At 35.9% G+C, this 21,606-nt stretch overlaps 1 protein-coding gene across 2 annotated transcripts; it reads left to right on the forward strand.

Moving 5' to 3' along the window:
- The first annotated feature begins 13,441 nt into the window (after positions 1-13,441).
- LOC120071467 lies at positions 13,442-21,196 on the forward strand. 2 transcript variants are annotated; one of them, XM_039023776.1, is made up of 12 exons: positions 13,442-13,478; positions 13,591-13,916; positions 14,183-14,377; positions 14,482-14,566; positions 14,717-14,792; positions 15,008-15,184; positions 15,282-15,384; positions 18,648-18,757; positions 18,910-18,999; positions 19,093-19,173; positions 19,690-20,511; positions 20,928-21,196. In XM_039023776.1, the coding sequence occupies exons 2-12, from the start codon at positions 13,658-13,660 to the stop codon at positions 21,018-21,020; spliced, it is 2,091 nt and encodes a 696-aa protein (XP_038879704.1). In that variant the 5' UTR covers positions 13,442-13,478; positions 13,591-13,657; the 3' UTR covers positions 21,021-21,196. The 2 variants fall into 2 exon arrangements, with proteins under 2 accessions (XP_038879704.1, XP_038879702.1); XM_039023774.1 differs by having other exon boundaries at positions 13,456-13,916.
- The last annotated feature ends 410 nt before the right edge of the window (positions 21,197-21,606 follow it).

The raw sequence follows: 21,606 nt of genomic DNA on the forward strand, positions 1-21,606 counted from the left end.
GAAATTACTTGAAAGCATTGCCATGCATTCATGACAATATGAAAGTTATATTTTTGGCATGCAGTTGAGCATTATCATGCATTCATCCTTTTTAATTATAAATTGTTAATAGTCTAAGGGTGGAATGAAAGCACTGCCTGTTATTCATTGCGATTTTTGTAAATAAGTATTATATTAAAAGAAGTAGCAATGAATGGACAATGCATTGAGCATGACACTTATTCGTTTTATAAACTTAATGAATGCCTTGCATTGTGTTAGGTTTGCATTGTGTGGTTGTTTCCGTTTAAAGTGTTATAAAGGAAATTAGACCTAAAAATCAATAATTTCAGAGTTGCATGCGAAACTTAGGGGGTGGGAAACCTCAAAAGTTTTTAAAAGGGTTTTAAAAAATTGGATTCGAGATAGACCTAAGCTCAAATGGTTCTAAAGAGTTTTAATAACCTAGATTAATCTTTTAAAATCATTTAATAGGATTAAATTGGGTTGGGAATAAAAGATTAAATTTGTTGTAAACCTATTCTATAAGGGACCTTTTGTCTAAGGCGGTTCTGACTAGGCTAAGGGTTCTTAAGTTGATGGAAACATGAATACCCTACTGGAAACCTTACCTTGAAAAGGTGAATTAAATTAAGATTTTCAACAAAGCATGTTCGGACGTTGGTCAAAGACTCCATTAAAAGAGTTTATGAAGATGATCAAAAGGTTGTTTTCAACTATCCAAGGTAAAATGTTACTCTTAGAAAAACCTAAAGTCACTTAGTTTAAAATCCTTAGCCATGTTTTTTCTAAAAAAGTCTCTTGGCCAAATCAATGATGACTAGTCGTTATAGGAACAAGAGTTGTTCTGGTATTAATGACTGGTTGAGAACTTCTCAATTCAAAAAAGGGATAACTGACCTCCCTTTAGCGGCTTTTGTCCTAAATCTTTGAAGCGCCATTGCGAAACTAGATGTCAAACGGGGTTCATGTTAGTTTTGCTAAAACCTTATCGGTTGTTGTTTTTTTTTACAACGGGTATTTGCTTAAAACTTCACGTAGGTCAATGTGTTTCTTTTCAGCAACTCGTTTGTATTTCCATTTAAAGCTTTTAAAAATGACCGATTTATTACAGGGGAAAGAATCGTGTGAAACGAATTTTGTGGCAAACGACCTCCATCCCATTACTCTCCAAAAGAGGAGACAAGACAGTAAATATGATTTATTGGTCTTGGAGATATGTCTGGTAGAGAATGATGATTCTGCCTGGATCCTAGATTCAGGTGCTACTAATCATGTTGTTCCTCTTACCAAGGATTTAGTTCTTGGCAAACGTTGCCACAGGGAGAGATGACTCTTTGAGTCGGTAATGGTGAGGTTGTTTCAGCTGTTGCTGTAGGCAAGCTGAAGTTATTTGTTGACAACATTATCTATTACTGGATAATGTTTTTGTAGTTCCTTATATTAAGAGGAACTTAATCTCGGTTTCTTGTCTCATTGAATAAGGATATACCTCTCCTTTTCTGAGAATAAAGTGTTTATTTTCAATAATGGAATGGAGATTGGTTTTGGTTCAATGGAAAATAACTTATATGTACTAAGGCCGTTAGTCATAAAAGCCTTGTTTAACACTGAAATGTTCAGTACGACAACAACAGCTAAACGACCAAAGGTTTCTCCAAAGGAAAATGCCCATCTTTGGCATCTAAGATTAGGTCACATCAAGTTGGTGAAAAGTGGACTTCTAAAGAGTTTAGAAGAAAACTCCTTGCCGGTATGTGAATCATGCCTCGAAGGCAAGATGACCAAACGACCTTTTACTGGAAAAGGTTACAGAGCCAAGGAAGTCTTGAAGCTTATACATTCAGGCCTCTGTTGTTTGATGAATGTTAGAGCTCGAGGTGGGTATGAATATTTCATCTCTTTCATGAATGATTATTCAAGGTTTGAGTATCTCTTCCTAATGCAACGTAAGTTTGAAGCCCTTGACAAGTTCAAGGAGTATAAGGCTGAAGTTGAAAACTTGTTAGGTAAGAAGATAAAAACACTTCGATCTGATCGTGATGGAGAGTATATGAACCTCCAATTCCAGAACTATATGATAGAACATAGGATTGCGTCTCAACTCTCGGTCCCTGGTACACCTCAACAGAGTGGTGTATCAGAAAGGAGAAACAAGACCTTGTTAGACATGGTTCGATCTATGATGAGTTATGCTCATCTTTTAGACTCGTTTTGGGGTTATACAGTGCAAACTGCATGTTATATCTTAAACAACATTCCCTCAAAAAGTGTTTCTGAAACACCTATCGAGTTATGGAGATGCCATAAAGGTAGTTTATGCCACTTCAGGATTTGGGGTTGTTCGACCCATGTGCTAGTGACTAATCCAAAGGAGTTCAAACTGCATTCGAAGGTTTGCCTCTTTGTGGGCTATCCCAAAGAAACGAGAGGAGGATATTTCTATGATCTAAGTGAGAACAAAGTGTTTGTTTCCGCTAATGTTATCTTCTTGGAAGAAGATCACATGAGGGATCATAAGCCATGATGTAAGCTCGTTTTACGTGAGATCTCAAGTGAGACTGAGACTACTGAGGGTTCAACAAGAGTTGTTGAATAGGCCGACAAATCAGCAAGAGTTGTTGAGGTCGGGACGTCTAGTTAACCAGCTCAAGAGTTGAGACTGCCTCGACATAGTGAGAGGGTTATGAACCCACCGGATCGCTACATGGGTTTAATTGAAGCCTAAAACGTCATTACGAATGATAGGGTCGAGGATTAGTTGTCTTTTAAGAAAACAATGGAGGATGTTGACAAGGATGAATGGGTTAAGGCCATGAACCAAGAAATGGAGTCTATGTACTTTAATAACGTCTGGGAGCTTGTTGATCCATCTGATGGGGTAAGACCTATTGGGTGTAAGTGGATTTATAAGCGAAAGAGAGGTGTAGATGGAAGGGTGCAAACCTTTAAGGCTAGACTCATGGCAAAGGGTTATACCTAGGTTGAGAGAGTTGACTATGAGGAAACTTTCTCACTTGTTGCATATTAAAGTCTATCAGGATTCTCCTGTCCATAGCCACATTTTATAATTATGAAATATGACAAATGGATGTCAAGACTGCCTTTCTTAATGGTAATCTTGAGGAGACCATCTATATGACTCAACCAGAGGGGTTCGTAGTTCCAGATCAAGAGCAAAGAGTTTGTAAGCTTAATAGGTCCATTTATGGGCTGAAACAAGCATCTCAATCTTAGAACATCAGATTTGACACTGCTGTTAAGTCGTTTGGTTTTGACCAGAACGTTGATGAGCCTTGTGTTTACAAGAAGATCATCAACAACTCAGTAGCATTCCTGGTACTATAAGTGCATGATATCTTACTCATTAGGAATGATGTAGGATATATGACTAACATTAAGAGTTGGCTAGCTGCCCGGTTCCAAATGAAAGATTTGGGTGAGGCACAGTATGTTTTTGAGATCCAGATCATTCAGGATCGCAAGAACAAACGGTTAGCCTTGTCTTAGGCATCATACATTGATCAAATGTTGATCAGGTAAAGAATACAGGATTCCAAGAGGGGTTTGTTACCTTTCAGGCATGGAATCATTCTGTCTAAGGATCAATATCCTAAGACACCTCAAGAGGTTGAGGAGATGAAACGGATTCCCTATGCTTCTGCTATAGGAAGCTTGATGTACGCAATGTTGTGTACTAGACCCGACATTTACTATGCAATAGGGATTGTCAGTCAGTATCAGTCCAATCCAGGATTTAATCACTGGACGGTGGTTAAGACGATCCTCAGGTATCTTCGAAGAACGAGGGACTACATGCTTATGTATGGAGATAAGAATCTGATCCTTACAGGATACACAGATTCTGACTTTCAGACCGATCGAGAGTTCGCCAAATCGAATCAGGGTCAGTGCTTTTACTCTGGCATGGAGGGCTGTAGTTTTTGGTGAACATCAAGCAATGGATGCATTGGCAGACTTCCACTATGGAAGCCGAATACGTAGCGGCTGTAAAGCAGCTAAAGAAGCTGTTTGGCTGAGGAAGTTACTTACAGATTGGAATTTTGTTCCCAAGATATATGGATTTTCCTATCACTCTTTATTGTGATAAAGTGGGCTAATCGGCAAATTCCGAAGAAGCCTTGGAATCATCGTCGAGGTAAGCACATAGAACGAAATATCACTGATCAGGGAGATTGTGCATCGCGGAATTGAAGATAGTCGAGCAGATCGCATTGGAACACAACGTTGCTGATCCCTTTACAAAGGCCTCCATGGCTAAAGTGTTCGAGGGGTCACCTAAGAAAAGTCTGGGTCTGCGGGACATGCGACATCTTGTCTTGGCAAGATGTGGGAAGATGATACTGGGGTATGCCCTAGTTTATTGTATATTGTACATTTTTATGTTGTATATTACATAGTCTCCTGAGTCATTAGGACAAGTGGGAGATCGTTGGATTAGTGTCTTAATCTCCCGGAGTTTCGTGTTTTGTAAAGATGCACATTGTTAAATGAATAAAAATAAGTGTTATTTTAATTCTAGCGTTTACTCATATCCAATAAACCAAGCTCCTTTGTTATCTTATGTGAACTAAGTATGTATATGTGAATACAAGTGGATCATGTCTTAAGTGATAACCTAAATCGGTCTGTAGTATAAGGATTAAGGTGGATACCTGATTCCTGGTGACCACACGGATACGACCTGCTTTATAAAGGGTTTGCAAGTGTTTGTAAACTACTATAGATGGTTGATCTTGACCATTCGTGTGGAGACGTGGAGCGGGGGTGTCCTATACAAAGAGTTTGTAATAAAGCCCTAGACCACGAGATGACTAGATTCTTACATTAACGCCGTTGATACTAAAGACTTGCATCTCACCTAAATGACCATAGGTGACACGACCTCAATCCTGAGTGTTTTATGAACTCTGCCTTTGAAGGCGGTCATTTGATTAATATGGGTGAGAGTGGCCAGATTGCCAAACTCAATATGTCTACCTTTTTGTGGACTTGTCTGATCTGGAGCTGGAACTCAATCCACTATATTGAATTCACTCCTTCCCGAAGCAGGGATAAGTAGAGAGATTCTATTAAGGGCTGATTCCGAGGCTTGAACATAGTGGCCCACAACTTCTCTTTGAAGAGAGACTCAGTCATAGTAGGACTATGATTTATGTTTATTAAAGGGATCGGTGGTACTTAAGGAGAACAAATGTAACTACAGGGGCATAACGGTTATTGGCTCAACTGTACTTACGATACTTACGAGCGATCTTAGAAGGGTTGTCGAACTGGCTCATCGATTAAGATTGAACACAAATATATCTGTAGTGAAGAGATTATTCAGATGTCGGTCTTTAGTGGAGCTGCCGTAGTTAATGGATGGTGAATCCCGTGACTAAAGAGTTTTAGTCAGTTATTTCACATATCGTTGGAGCTTCGGATCTACAGGTTCATGAGGTTCCTTTGGTAGCTTGGATTTCATGTTGGAAGGATCAGTTCTTTGGTGTTTGATTTGAAATGTTCAATATTGACAAGAGGTATTTTAATTATATGTGATATAATCGGTAATGATGTATAAGAAACATCTAGTGGAGGAATTTTATGTAAATGAAATTTACATTAAGTGCCATGGAATAGAAAAAGAACTATGGTTTTATAACTTTCATGAGATGAAATATTAAAACTATAGGTTATAAATATAGTATGATAAGTTGGTTATCATTTATATTATAATAATATTAATTATTAGAAATTAGACTTTTTCTTTAAATAACCAAATGTAGTTGGGTGGTTATTGATCATGGTAACCGTGTAGGTTTTAAAAGGAAAATCGGTTTCTATTTTGAAAAAAAATGAGGTCTTTTACAAAGTTTGAAAAATATTTGAGTTTTCTCTCCGGTGAAAAGAAACTCACAAGTCGTCAAGTAAATACAGATTTACTAAACGACGGCTGGGCTAGTAAACAATCATGCAGTTGCTTAGCTAAACGATCGTGTAGTGTTTTACTAAACCAATCACATAAGCTTGCTAAACGATCGTTGGTCAAGGTAAAACGATCGTGTAGAATCAACCGAGCTAAACGATTGAGCTAAACGATCGCATAGCTTTTGCTAGACGATCGCATAATTTTATCTAAACAATTGGGCATCGACCTATACGATAGGTCTTCGACTGCTCCCATTTGCCCAGTCGTGTATACTAATCGTTCTTTCCTCTGTCATCTACCTCACACCAATTCCGAACAGAGCCCACCCTCTGGATTCTCACACCGAGAATATCAAGGTCGCCTGTTTGGTGGTGTCAGGGACTCAACTCGGACACCGTCGAGGTTTTTCGGAGACCGTTCGTGGTGTTGCGGAGGCCATTCGTTGTTGTGGAGGAGATCGTTGAGAACGAGCGCGAAGTGTTCGTGCTATGTTCGTGCAGTTTTGCAGTCATGTAGATCGGGCGCTCGTGGTTGCTGTGATCGATCAGAGTGCTCATCGGAGCGTGGAAACGCTTTTAGCTTTGTTAGTATAGTTTTTCCTTCTGTACATTTGATGTTCATGCTGTAATTTCTCTATATATTTGCATAACTATTTATATTGAAGTCGACTGTAAATGATTTGTTGATTCATGATTGTAATTTGGAATAATCTTGTTTTCGCTGCTCACGGAAATCTCGAGTGTCGATTTCCTTCAAACGAGTCTAAGCCGGTAAGGTACAAACCTTTAAGGCTCGACTTGTGGTAAAAAGGTTTATCTAAAAAGAGAGGGTGGACTATGAAGACACCTTCTCTCCTGTTGCCATGCTAAACTTGATAAAGATAATTTTGTCCAATAGCCACTTTTTATGATCATGAGATCTGGCGAATGGATGTCAAGACCGCCTTTTTGAATGATAATCTTAAAGAGAGTATCTATATGGCTCAACCAAAGGGGTTCATTGAATAGGGTCAAGAAAAAAAAGGTTTGCAAGCTAAAACAATCCATTTATGGGTTAAAACAAGCATCAAGATCCTGGAATATAAGATTTGACATTGCAATCAACTTTTATGGCTTTGAACAAAATACTGACGAATCTTGTGTTTACAAGAAGATTGTCAATAAAACCGTAACATTCTTAATATTGTATGTTGATGACATTCTACACATTGGGAATGATGTAGGATTCCAGTCTGACGTTAAGAAATAGCTAGCAACTCAATTCCAAATGAAAGATTTTAGAGAAACTCAGTATGTTCTTGTAATCCAAAGTGTTCAAAATTACAAGAATAAAACGCTAATCTTATCTCATGCATTTTATATAGACAAGATGTTGTCTAGATATAAAATGCAGAATTCCAAGAGGGGTTTGCTACCTTTTAGACATGAAATTCATCTATCTAAGGAACAGTGTCCTAAGATACCTCAAGAAGTTGAGAATATGAAACGTATTTCCCATGCATCAACAGTTGGTAGTTTGATGTATGCCATGTTGTGTACACGACCTAACATATACTATGCAGTGGGAATCTTCAGCAGGTTTTAGTCCGGTTCTGGATATGATCATTGGACTGCCATTAAAAATATAATCAAGTATTTTCGAAGAACGAAGGACTATATGCTTATATGCTTATATATGGCGCTAAGGATTCGATCCTTATAGGATACATGACTTTGATTTTCAAACTGATGTAGATTCAAGGAAATCAACTTCAGGATCGGTGTTTACTCTAACGTATGAGCTATATTTTGGAGGAGTATAAAGCAAAGTTGTATTGCTGATTCCACTAGGGAATAAAGATGTTCAATTTCTCCACGGGGACGGGGCCCCTCCTAGAACGGGGCGGGGATTCCCTGATTATGCGGGGAATGAGGAGGGAGTGGGGGAAAAAATTCTCCGTGAGCTAAATGGGGACGGAGACGGGGAATGCATTCCCCGTCCCCGTTCCTCGTCCCCTCCCTGATTAACTTTTACAAATTTATTTAGTATAGTTATTTAATGTTATGTTGTTATTATTATTATTATTATATAAATATTACATTTAAATTTCAAATTTGATTATTTATTGGGAAAGATAATGAATATGTTTAAATTGAATGTTTAAATTTGGATTATATATGTGAATAATTTGATTTATATTTATTTCTTTCTACTAAAAAAATCAATTAGCTTTTTTAGGCCAAAATTTGAGTAATTTATCTTAAATTTAAATTGTCATATAAAACTAACCATAATAAACAATTTAGTGATAAATTTAATTATTCAATTAAAATTTGCTCACATTAGTAATTTAAATTAATTGGATTTTACCAAAAAAAAAAAAAAGTAACAGGAAAAAATTTCCCATAGGGAATCCCTCCTGATCTTTATGGGGAATTTCACGGGGATTGGGAATGAAATGGGGAGCGGGGATGGGGAATGGCATCCCCGGCCCCGTCCCGCCCCGTGGACATCTATACGAGGGAAGTAGAGTACGTGGCTACATGCAAAGCAATAGAGGAAGCAGTATGGCTTAGAAAGTTCTTAAGAGATTTAGACGTGGTTCCAAATATGCATCTGTCTATCACCCTCTATTATGATAACAGTGGAGCAGATGCAAATTCCAAAAAACCCATAAGTCATAAGCATGGTAAACACATTGAGCGCAAATACCATCTATCAGGGAGATAGTACATTGAGGAGACGTGATCATCACGCAGATAGCCTTAGAATCCAACTTAATTGATCCGTTTACAAAGACCCTTTCAGCTAAAGTATTTGAGGGTCACCTAGTGAGTCTAGGACTACGAGTTATGTAAATCTAGGGCAAGTGGGAAAAATTATGAGTATGCAATACCCTAGCTTATTGTATTTACGTTCTTTCTCCCACACGCAACATTGTGTTGGGTTGTAAAACTCGCAGTTTGTAATGTTAGACATATTCTATTATCAGTAAAGATATTATTGACATTTATTCAATAAAACTGTTGTTGAATATGGGAATTGCACTTGTAAAAACTAAATTCAATAAACTAAAGATCCATGGCTTTTATATGAATACATGAACTTTATGTGGAGATATAAGAGTGGATCAAGTTCAGTAAATAAGCCAAAATGGTCTATAGTATACGAATAAGGCTAGGTACCTTATTCTGGTAACATTATCGGATGCGGCCCACTTTATAGTTGTTACAATTTGTTGTAAAATGCTACAAACAAAGTTTCCTGATTTGTTCATATATTGACATGAGGAGCGGGTGCGGCCTATGCAATGAGTTTGCATAATATCAGACCAAGAATTAAGTCACTCTTACTTTGTAACGTTGTTTACTATTTAAGACTGGCTATTTCAAAGTGATGACCTAGGTAACTTGACCTTAATCATGAGTTAACTATGAACTTCTGTTATTCGAGATTATCCTTAGATTTGCATGGATGGGAGTTGGCTCAATAACACCGGCTCAATAAGCCTTTCATTTCAGGGGTAAGACCGGGTAGAGAGATGGGGACATAGGGTGCAAGACGAAATTCATTCCTACCCGCTTTTAGAGATAGTAGAGAGGTTGTTCCCTTAAGTGCTGAATCTGGGTCTTGAACAAGAGGCCTCACCCTCTCATTGGCCTAAGAGGGACTTGGTTTTGTGATTGGATCACAAATCAATTGTTCATTAGATGATCAATGGGACTTAAGGAGAAAGATGTAATTTCGGGGGTAAAACAACTTTTGACCTAGCCGTTATTATAAACAACTTGTGGAGGGTTAACTTACTAATCATGGTTATATTGAGTGGACATAATATATCTACAGTGAGGGGAGTGCAACTACTGGGCTTTAGTGGAGTGACCTGGTAGTTAACGAATGGTGGTTAATTAGGTTAAAGAGTTTAACCAATTAATTGTGAATCATTAGATCCCATGATCTGTAGGTCCATGAGGTCTTCCTATTAGCTCATATCGGACTAAACCTTAGAATAGTTTGACAAACGAATTTGAAGTGTTCAAATTTGGTTTTTGGAGCAAAGCATTAAATATATACGATATATTTAACTTAATGTTTAATTGTGAATTAAACATAAAGAGAAATAAAATAGGAGATGTTTAAATATCAAGATTATGAATCGGGATTCATATTGATTGGGATTAGTATTTGATTTAATATTAAATTAGATTGATTAAATTTTTTAATTAATTATTTAATATTAATTTATTTTAAAATTAATTATTATAATTAATCTTGAAATTAAATGAAATTGGTCAAAATTGCAATGAACGTCAAGTTGTTGACTTTTGACTTTCAAAGTCAAAAAGTCAAATTTGTTGACTTTGGACTTTGAGAGTCAAACTTTGACCATTGACCAAGTTAGTGGAAAGATCCAATATTTGTGAGAAGAAAATGCCAACTTTTGCATTGCTAAGTGTTGTCTTCATTTGAAGACCATTAAATCCCACTTTGAGTTATTAGATTTTTTAGTATCAAATTTTCATCAAACTCAAAGTTGCATGTTTTGTATGTAATGACATTTAAAAGAAAGAGATTCTTGATTTTTTTTTTTTTTTTTTGTCATAGTGGAAATTGATGAGATTATGTGATAATCTCATTACAATTTTCTCTAAAAAACTTAACATTTTCCTCTCCAGGTTAGTCACTCACTGGATTCCAACATCCCGTTCTAAGGTTGGAGAATAATCGGGAAGACTATCGTGGTGATCTACGAACTGTTCGTGAGGAGATTGGAGCTAATTAGGAGAATCTTTGGGACTGTAAAGTTTGTATTTCTTCTTCCCTTCCTATTTATTTTTAATTGCTTGCTTATCCTTTGTGATTAACCTAATTATAGTACTTTAGATCCGTTTTTCTTCCACTACGAATATGTTTGTTCCATCACATTGTATATGTAATCTACTGAAATTTCAGTCCAAGTGGGAGTTTGTTGGGTTGTATGTCCTGAAACTTGTGGTTTGTAAACATTTAAACATATTCTGTTTGCAATAAAGATGTTATTTATTCAGTAAAAATGTTATTGAATGTGTAAATTGCACTTATTAAATCTAAATTCAATAAATTAAGAACCCCTGGCTATAGAATGAATACTTGAACTTTATGTGGAGACATAAAAGTGGATCAAGTTCAAGTAGTAGTCAAAACGGTCTATAGTATAGGATAAGGCTGGATACCTTATCTTGGGGATACTATGGATGCGACTCACTTTGTAATTGTTAAAATAGTTATAAAGTGTTACAAACGATATGATCCTAAATCGTTCATGTGGAGACATGCGAGTGGGAGCATCCTTTGTAATGAGTTTGCATAAGACTAGACCACAAAATAGTCACTTTTACTTTACAATGCCATTTATTGATGAGACTGACTATTTTAATTCGATGATCTAGGTAACTCGATCTTAATCCTGAGCTACTATGAACTTCTGTTTATTTGGGATTATCCTTTAATCTGCATGGGTGAGAGTGACTCAATATCGCAAACTCAATAACGTCCCATTTTAGGGGTAAGACCAGGTAGATAGCTGGGGACATAGTCCTGCGAGACGAAATTCACTCATACTCGATTCTACAGTTAGTAGATAGATTGTTATCTTAAGTATTGACTCCAGGTCTTGAATAAGGGGTCCCCCCTCTCTAAGGCCCGAGAGGGACTCAATTTAGTGGTTGGATGAAAAACCAATTGTTCATTAGAGGATTAGTGGGACTTAAAGAGAAAGATGTTATTTTAGAGGTAAAATGGTAATTTTGACCCAACTATAATTACGAACGATTTGTGAAGGATCGACTTACTAATCATGATTAAATCAAGTGGACAAAGATATATCTACTGTGAGAAGAATGCAGCTATTGAGCTTTAGTGGAGTGTCCCAGTGGTTAACGAATGTTGGTTAATTGGATTAATGAGATTAGTTGGTTTATCTCGGATTGTTTGAGCTCATGATCTATATATTCATTAAGTCCCCTTGCTAGCTCATATCAAACTAAACCTTGGAACAATATGTTGAGAGAATTTGAAACGTTCAAATTCGGATTAGGGAATTATAATTAATTATATGTGATATAATTAACGTTTAATTATCGAATTAAACAAATTGGAGGGTTGTAAATATTTAAATTTGATTTAAATATTACATACATGAATAGGGATTCATGTTCCGAATATGTGTTTTATTAATTTAATATTTGATATTAAATTAATTTAATTAATTAAAATTAAAAATTGGATTTATGAAATTCATTTTTTAAATCAAATTCCCTTTTTAAATTGATTTTCAAAAATCAATTTAAAAAGGGAAAATTTGAAATAGTGAGAAAATCTCACATTTTTCATTATCTATTACACCTAATCCATCTTGTTAGTGCTTTGATTGGTGCCATTATGTGATTAAATTCATTTGCATGTAATTCATCTATAAATAGATGATTTTTAATTTGATTAAAACTGCATGCAAAAAATCAGAATTTAGAAGAAATTTGTTCTTTCTCAATTTTTCACCAAACTCTCTCCAATTCTTCAAATTTTTCTCAAATCTCTTCTCAATTTGGGTCCAACAATCCATTTCAAAACTGGAGAATAGCAGGGAAGGCTCTTATGGTAGTCCACATTGAGTTCGTCTTCATATTCCTTGGAGAATTTGGAGCAACTAAGAATTCTACAAAAGTCGTGTTCATGAAACCCTAAATTCTTTATTTTTTACCTTGCATACCTTATATCTAAAATTAATGAAATTAGATTGCTTATGATCCAAATTGTTTCTGCATGCTAATTGTTAACACCTATAGTATGCATTCTCATTTTCATTATAGAACATAACTCTTATATTATAAAGTAATAAAAATAAACACACATCTATCATCCAACTACATAATATAACAATTACAATATAGTATGATGCACGGTATGTTATTAATGCATGCAATCATATAATATATCATTTATATTAAATATGATGCATGAATATGCTTAAATTATCATGTAACCATATAATATAATACTTATATTAAAAAACGATTAATTCTGTTTCTTTTGTATATGTTAGGATAAATTTAAATTTGTTAACTCATGAAGTTGCAAAGAGAGCTAGATGTTATAACTCTCGGGTATTTGGTGTAATAGTTTCCCAAATTGGGTGATCTCGCTTGTTATGAACGATATAAATGTTTCTATATGCTCTTGAGATTAAATGAAATATTATTTTTTTTGAAAAAAGATATATCTATATTAAATAAATAACTTAAGTCCTCATTTGGTGACTAATTTGTTTTTAAAATTAAATCTCATTCACATTTCTTACCATAATTTATATTTTTTAAGTATAATGATTGAATTTTTAGTCAAATTCTAAAAATAAAAATAACTTTTTGAAAAATATTATTTTTAATTCGTAAAAATTTGAGTCAAAGAAGTTTGAAGATGGAAGATAAACTTAATTTAAAAAAACAAAAACAAAAATTACCAATGGGGCTTATAAAATAAATCATCTATTCCGCCGTCTCCTATTTTTGAATCCAGCCGCACAAGAAAGGTTTTCAATCCTCACTCCTGCGGCAGCTAATCTCTCACATCTTTGATTTCTTTATTCTCTTCATCTTCACATTTGTCATTTTTTTTTTCTCTCCTTCTCTTGTCTCACTCAGTACTGCAATCTCCTCATGCTCCAAGCTTCCAGCTCCTGACGATGCGACTGAGAGTAGACTGGGGTAGATGCTAGCCATGGCGCAGGGCCTCATCCCGAGGGCGCAAACGGGAACAAACCACTCATTCTTCCTCTTATCTTTCAAACCCAAATTCCCATTACCGAGATGCAAATTTCCCTTCATGCTACCGCCTCTTCGTCTTCTTCCTCTTCCTCGCTGTTTCTGCAGGTATTCTTCTTTGCAAGAACCAATCGACCTGTGCAAGTACAGGGAAGCTTTTTCCAAGCGCATGGATATGGCTGGACTCAAACCCCACCACCGTATAGGTCAGGTTTCTTTCTGCTGTTATAATGTCTAGTTCGAAATTATGCTGCAGAAGAAGCGTTGTTTGTAACTTGTTTCTAGAATTTTGTTTCACAACATACAAGCTGGCGTGTTGAATTTATCTGACCCTCATGCAATTTTCTTTATTTAAATTCCAAATAGGACTAGGTTCTCTCCAAAAGTAACCGAGAACTGAAGTGGCAAATGATAATGCTATCTTCCAATTTCAAACTGACATCATTAACGTTTATTCTTTGCTTCTTTTCAGCTCTGGGAGTCAGTGGAGGCCCCGATAGCATGGCTCTTTGTGTTCTTACGGCGGTCTGGAAAATGGATGGCCTGACTGCCACCGGTAGAAGTAGTACTTTTATCGATGGACTCCTGGCAATAGTCGTGGATCACGGTCTTCGTGCTGAGAGCAGAGACGAGGCAAAAGTTGTCAGCAATCGAATTACTCAATTGGGTACGACTCTGCGCGTGTATAATCTGTACGATTGCTTAGTTATGATAAAATCAGTTCAATGAAGTTTCCGATAGAAATGTTTAGCTTATATATTACTTCTGTAGGTATCAGATGCGAGATTGCGTCTTGCGATTGGCTAAACGGTAAACCAAAGCAGGGTCACTTGCAAGAAGCAGCTCGTGATATGAGGTGGTTTGCATTCTTCAAAATATGCTTAATTTCTGCTGTGAAGATTACTGTTCATGGCTTTGCTTTTAATATTTGCTAACTTTTTAATGCCTGCTTGCTGCCATATTGATTAACTAATTTGTGATTTTAATTCGTTTTCTTTGACGTCAGATACCAAATGTTGCAGAAAGTTTGTGTCCAACATCAGATTGGAGTGATACTTGTTGCACATCACGCAGATGACCAGGTTTAATTCTCTGATATCAAGCATGCATTTTCAGTTTAAGCTCTGGTCTTATTAGTTGTCCAAAGTTGTCCCATTTCCCAAATCTTATATTTCCATGTTTGCTATAGTTTGTATTGTAACTTCACTCTTTAGGGCTATTATAAACTGAATTAGTCACAATGCTGGAAGCTTGTTACAGATGCTAGAAATGTAGTGATTGCTGAGACACAATGCAGGCTGAGTTATTCATTCTGAGGTTGTCTCGCAGTAGTGGTGTGCTTGGACTTGCGGGAATGCCTTTCACTTCTCAGATTTTCTCCTCACATACATATTCTTACAGTGAAGTTTCCAAGAATTATGGCGTTCTTCTTGTGAGACCACTAATGGATTTTTCTAAAGATGACATGTACAAGGTTCAAAGTTTAAATCACATAAAAGTGTCTATTAAGAGGGTGCTTTCATTCATTTGGCAATGACTACATGTAATGTTATTCTGTCTGCACTTTGCAGATATGTCAAGGTGCTAATCAAGATTGGGTTGAAGACCCAACAAATCGAAGTTCCTTGTTTGCTCGAAATAGAATTCGAATGTCATTGGGAGATTTGTCATCTGGTGAGTTGCTAAAAAGTTAATATTTATGAGGTGATCTAAATGCATCTTGTTGTCATTATTGATATTACTATCCAAATACAAAAGGATTTCACTAATCCATAGTACTAGAAGGAAGATAAGATATTCTTCTAAGCGAGAGTAAAAGGATTTAGAAAAAGATTTCATGAAAATGCTCTACCCTCTCTCTCCTCCTCTTCCTCCTCTCTCCCCCTTATCGACATGCAACAATGACCATTTTTCCCAACCATCTCACCGGCGCCAAATACAACAATGCTGATCACCGTGGCTCAACCACCATACAATTCCATGTCGATCGAGAAGAAGTTTTCAAGAACAAGCAATCTATCACTTCATCTACCAATTCTTTACCTTCCACACCAGTCCATGTCGATTGAGAAGAAAGTTTTCATAAACAAGCAACCTATCACTTCATCTACCAATCCTTTACCTTCCACACCGAATCTCTTCATCTTTCATTCCAGGAACCAAAAATGCCACATCCATCATCCCATTACCATCTGATGCTAACTCCGAAACTTTTTTTCCAGTCCACTTATATCTCCTCAGCACCTTTCTCTTCCAGAGCCCATTGATGCTCCCTGGTACGATTTCATCCCTCCTCCGCCAGACTCGGATGCTTTTAACCCCATGTCTCACTTGGCTGCTCTGTCTCCATGGTTTCAAGATTGTGGTTTATGTATTATGGCCATCCCTGCTAGGAAAACAAAAAATAAATACTCGGGAAAACAGAGAAAAGGGATCAGGAAAGCGTGGATTCTTAAATGCTCTATATCTTATGACAAAAAAGCAAAAGTGTTGCTTAGAGATGGGTCAACTCTTTGATGATGATTTTATCTGGGAATGTTCGTGGCTTGGGTTCTTGGAAGAAGAGAGCTGTTATAAAAAAAAAATATGATTCAAAGTACAACCCATCGATTGATATTCTTTAAGAGCCTAAGAGCAAGGTTATCGACCTCATCTTCATCAAATCTCTTTGGAGCTCTAGAGGCATTGAATGGACATCATTAGATGCCAGCCGTTCATTTGGAGGGATCCTCATCATGTGGAATGCATCATCTTTCACAGCATCCACAATCACTCAAGGTGCATTCTCTTTTACTGTCCTTTTATCTTTCGCTGATGGCTACAGCTTCTGGGTTTCGGGCATCTATGGAACGTCCTACGACTATGATAAACAGAGCTTTATTCATGGACATTTTTATCTCTACTGCCTCGTTGATGATATTTGGGGTTTGGGAGGAGATTTCAATATCATTTGCTAGCCAAACAAAAATTCTACTGGTTGTCGCCCCACTACTGATATGGTCAGTTTTAACTCCTTTATTGATCACTGTGAACTCACTGACATGCCTCTCTCCAATGGAAGGTTCACTTGGACTGACTTTCGCATTCCTCCTACTCACACAAGAATTGACAGATTTCTTTGCACGGATAATATCCTCGATAAATTTAAAGATGCTTCCATGAAAAGCCTCTGACCATCATCCCTTGCTACTAAATTTTGGAAAACAAAGATGGGGCCAACCCCTTTCAAGTTTGAGAATATGTGGTTAGATCATGAAAGTCTTCTGTCGTTTATTGAACATTGGTGGAAAAAAAAAATCCACTCATGGGTTGGCCGGGCTACAGTTTCATTCAGAAATTAAAAGGAAAAGTTGTTCTTCGAGCATGGAACCATCGGACATTTGGGTTCATTCAAACCCAGAAAGCATCATTATTGAAAGATCTTTATGTTATTGATATGGAAGCTGAGGAAATCTCTCCCTCATGGTGTTACCTCAGCTAGATTAACATTAAAACCTTGAACCATAGTTTCTTCCATGGTCCTTTTGCAAAGGTCATTTGGGATGAGATTTTCAGCGCATTCAAATGGCATATTGTGCCCCCTCTCGCCACCTTGGATTGGATTAGGTTGATTATTATGGAACATCCTTTCAAAGACCACAAAGCACTGATTTGGCCAAACATCATATGTGCGATTTTTTCTAGGATTTGGGAGGAAAAAAGTGATCAGATCTTCAACAATAGTTTGAATCTCCAAAGGAAATCCTTGAATCATCCACCTTTAATGCTTTTTTTAACGTCAACACTTAGTTGCAAATTGGAAAATGATTTTGTAATCTCATTGTATGGGCTCTTTTATATGTCTTTTGGATTATTATTTTCTTTCATCAATGAATTTATTTCTTATAAAAAAACCCTTTGGGGGCCATTTGTTTCGCGGGCATCCTAGATTCCCATGGAGTGGGCATCTGGATTACTGTGTTTGTTTGTGAGATGTCTCGGCATTTGAAGATTCTCGGGCATCGAATGGAAGGCATCTGGAGAGTTTTGGATGCCCTCTTGAAACATGGATTTTCCGGATTCCCGAGTTGAGGATATCCCCATTTTACTTTTTTGTCATTCCTTTTTATTTTATTTCACATGTATATATTAATCTTCATTTGCATTATATAATTAAAATAAATATTGTCAACCATGTATATCATATAATTGTAGTTATATCATAATTCTTATTATTTTTTAGCAATATATTTAAATTTAAATTATTATTTATTTTATAAAAATATTAAATTATGATATATTATTTTGTTGAGAAAAATAACATATAAAAATAATATAAATGGTGTTAATTTTAAAATAAATTCAAATTGATAAAAAACAAATATATTATATAAGTTCAAATTATATCAAATTAATTATAAAGTAATAAATAGTCGTAAGGGTATTCTTGGAACTTTATATAAATTTAAGACATTTCCGAGTAAAAATCGTACGAAACAAACACATTTTTTAAAATATTCTCAAATATCTACAAAAACATTCCTATAAAACAAACATGGTAATCTAAAGATGTCGGATATCTATAATTCCTAATATATATAATTCCGAGCATCTAAGATTCCGGTTATCTACCTTCTCAAAAAATAAATGGCCCCAAAAATTTATATAAAGAAGAAGATTTAGGTCATTCTAACTCCAATTAGAGGTAAAAAAACATCACGATGATTTTCCATTTTTCAACCCATCTTAAAACTGACATTTTCTTTCTGACACAACGCCTGAATAACAGTTCAGCATAAATAGTCCATAAACACACTTGTTTTTCCCATAAACCATGGCCCATAAAAATTTGAAGCTGAAAGTCTTGAATATTAGAGTTATTAAGATTTATGATTCCTATAGATGGTTCCTCAATATACGAGATTTATGATTTCATCTCACCATTTTTTGAGTTTCAGGTACTCTCAACTCCGAGCTACATGCCATTATTTCTGCCTGTAGGAAAACACGCTTATTTGTTGATCAAGTCTGTTTAAGCCTGGCAAATTGGACTTTGACCATAACGGAGGTGGGTAGATTCTTTATGTTTGTGTGTATCAACTGATAGTTTCACATTCATTTTTTAGGGATCTATTCAGCAGTTCTCTCTCTTTGCCCTCCATTTTTTTTTAATGTAATATTATTGAGTTTTGATGGATGAGAATTTGGGTTTTCTTGTAGTTGGGATATGCCATTATTGATTTGGAGATTCTCAATCAATTGAAACCTCAAGATATTTGCCTGTCAAAGTTCGTGTCCTTAGTTTTGCAGGTAAAACATTATTAAATATTTTTTAACGACAACTGTTATCTTTTGGAGCAATTTACTAATTAACATTGATGCGAGTTCATCTAAAATTTTCAGTTCATCTCTCAAAGGCACAGGCCGGTTAGAGGTAACACTGCAAAACTGGTGTTAGACTACATTCAAACGGTTCCTTGCAAGGTAATAATATACAAGTCAATCCCTTTATTAAGAAACCAAATTGTTGTTGGCTCTGTGTCATAAAATGAACTATTCGGGTAAAATGAGTACTTTATGGCAAGAGTACATCTATCCGAACTTTCAGTATTGTTTGTTGAGGAACATTACAATAACTCGTAGATCCTTAAATTCAAAGAAATAACAATAGGCATCAACAAGCAGGCAGGCCCAATAATCAGTTTCTTCTCCCTTCTATACTTTATGGTTACATTTAGTATTCTTATTAAATACCATGCACATGAAGTTCAGAAGCAACCAGTGTAGATCTCTTGCACGTTTAAATGTAATGGGGTTGACCTGCTATGCACCAACAACCTTTTTCTCAAGTTTTCATCAATATTCAAGAGATGGATGTCTATGTGAAGCTATTCTTTGTGTTGATTCTTGGTGTAATTTATTTAATTCTTTTTTGTAATTCATTGATTTCTTCTATTCTTCGAATTCTTATTAATTATATGTATTAAAAAAAACATGCAGACTTCACTGACAGCAGCTGGCTGCTACGTTTGTCCAGCTCCTGGGTCTAAGGGCACCAGGTGCGTAGTCTGTTGTTCAGTGGATTGCCCTTTGCCTTCCGAAATAGAAGTTTTCCATGCACCCTCTTATGAAGAAGAGAGGAACGGTGTTTCTGATGGGTTAGAACAAATCATTAATGATGGGAAATCATATTTAGAACATTTCATTCCTAAAGCTTCTGATGTACACTTCTTGGATGCAACGCCTGAATCTGTTCTAGATGAAGCAAAAAAGCTAAATATTATCAGTGAATCAACCTATAGGATCATTGTTTCACTGCAGATGCAAGAGACCAAGCTCTTCAAAGCAGAACCAAAAGTCACTCCTGGACATGAACCAAAACATGGTTCAAACTCTGTAAGAACTTCATCCGGTCGATTGCTTAAGCCAGGGCAAATATGTAACTATATGAACAGGTTCTTCATCACTTGGAAAATAAGAGATGAAATTGAAGACAATTCTACTTTTGAGGCAGCTAATCGTAATACATTTTGCAAGTCATGTGTGTTAGGTTGCAACATGGAGTTAGAGGTGCGGCACATGATCGAATCTGATTGGCTTTATCTTTCCAAGTTGTCTGAGTGCACAGTGGAGAATTTTCAAGACCAAAGAGATACTTTAGCCAATTTGGAGGAGCAGACCATGGAGAATACAAATAGATGTTTAAATTTTGCCAGATCGTCGGCTAGAGAAGCATCAGTGCTATTGAAATTGATTCCAGTTGCTGCAAGAAGAAGCCTTCCTGTTCTAGTCAATCAACAAGGGCTGCTTCTAAGTATTCCTGTACGTATACATTTTACAATTACAAAAGGAACTGGAAATTGCATGTTTAAAGGGATTGGATGTCTCCCATTCAATAGAATGGGATTGGATCCATTGCTTGACTTGTACCTTGGAACAACTTAGACGGCCTAATTTATATCTACTCAACTGCTCTAAAAAATAGTACTAGAAAGAAAGATTCGAGGCAGTGCAAAAATTTGGGTGATCAATGTTATAAGAGCAAACCCCATTCTCATATCCCAAGTTCCTAACATATTACAGTACACTATTTTGAACTAGTGACAACTATTTTGAACTAGTGACAACATGAGCATATTTCGGTAGTAATTGACATGTACTCCTTGATCAAGTTGATCAACAAGCGTGTGCCTAATACATCTTTCTTTTGTTTTCTTTTTGTCTGGTGACGTTTTCAGAGCGTTAGGTTCAGCCATTGTCCATGGCTGATGGCTTCTGCAGTGTTCAAGCCAAGGGTACCGTTCGGTGGAGGCCATAGTTCATTCATGTAGATGCCAGTAAGCACACATGCTGTACTTTTCCACGAACAGCCAGGCTTGTATAGTATTCAACTTCGCATGGGAAAAAAAGGGAAACTGTACTCCAAACGAAGTTGTAAGTTGTAATTAGAGAGGATATGTTGACTTGATTTTAATCTATAAATTAAATGATCTAGAATTTCAGTTTTTTTTTTTTTTTTTTTGAGAAAAAGAAAAAAAAGAGAGCAGGAATTTCATATCTCGTTTGATATCTATCTCATTTTTTATTTTTGATTTTTGAAAATTAAACCCATATTTTCTCATTTTCTTTTCAAGGTTTGCTTATTAAGTATGAGAGTTGAGTTCTTAACCAAATTTTTAAAATACAAAAATAAGTTTTTAAAAAATATTTTTCTTAATTTTTAAAATTTGACTTGATTTTTGAAAACATAAGTAAAATGTAGATGAGAAAGCAAGAAATTTAAAGATAGGAGTGTTTGTAAGCTTAAATTTCAAAAACTAAAAACCAAAAAACCTATCTTCGCCTATTTTCGTTGGGGGATCGGGTCTCTGTAGGGAAAGATCCCTGTTTTCTATTTTTATTTTTTAATTATTTTTA

Source organism: Benincasa hispida, chromosome 2 (genome assembly GCF_009727055.1).
Source record: "Benincasa hispida cultivar B227 chromosome 2, ASM972705v1, whole genome shotgun sequence".
NCBI classification, from domain to species: domain Eukaryota; kingdom Viridiplantae; phylum Streptophyta; class Magnoliopsida; order Cucurbitales; family Cucurbitaceae; genus Benincasa; species Benincasa hispida.

What these genes read in the sequence shown, in the direction of transcription:
- LOC120071467 (XM_039023776.1), top strand. Translation starts at nt 13,658, where the DNA reads ATGCTAGCCATGGCGCAGGGCCTCATCCCGAGGGCGCAAACGGGAACA. An exon ending in CAAACCCCACCACCGTATAG is followed by an intron (nt 13,917 to 14,182) that starts GTCAGGTTTCTT and finishes GCTTCTTTTCAG; the next exon opens with CTCTGGGAGTCAGTGGAGGC. An exon ending in ATTGGGAGATTTGTCATCTG is followed by an intron (nt 15,385 to 18,647) that starts GTGAGTTGCTAA and finishes TTTGAGTTTCAG; the next exon opens with GTACTCTCAACTCCGAGCTA.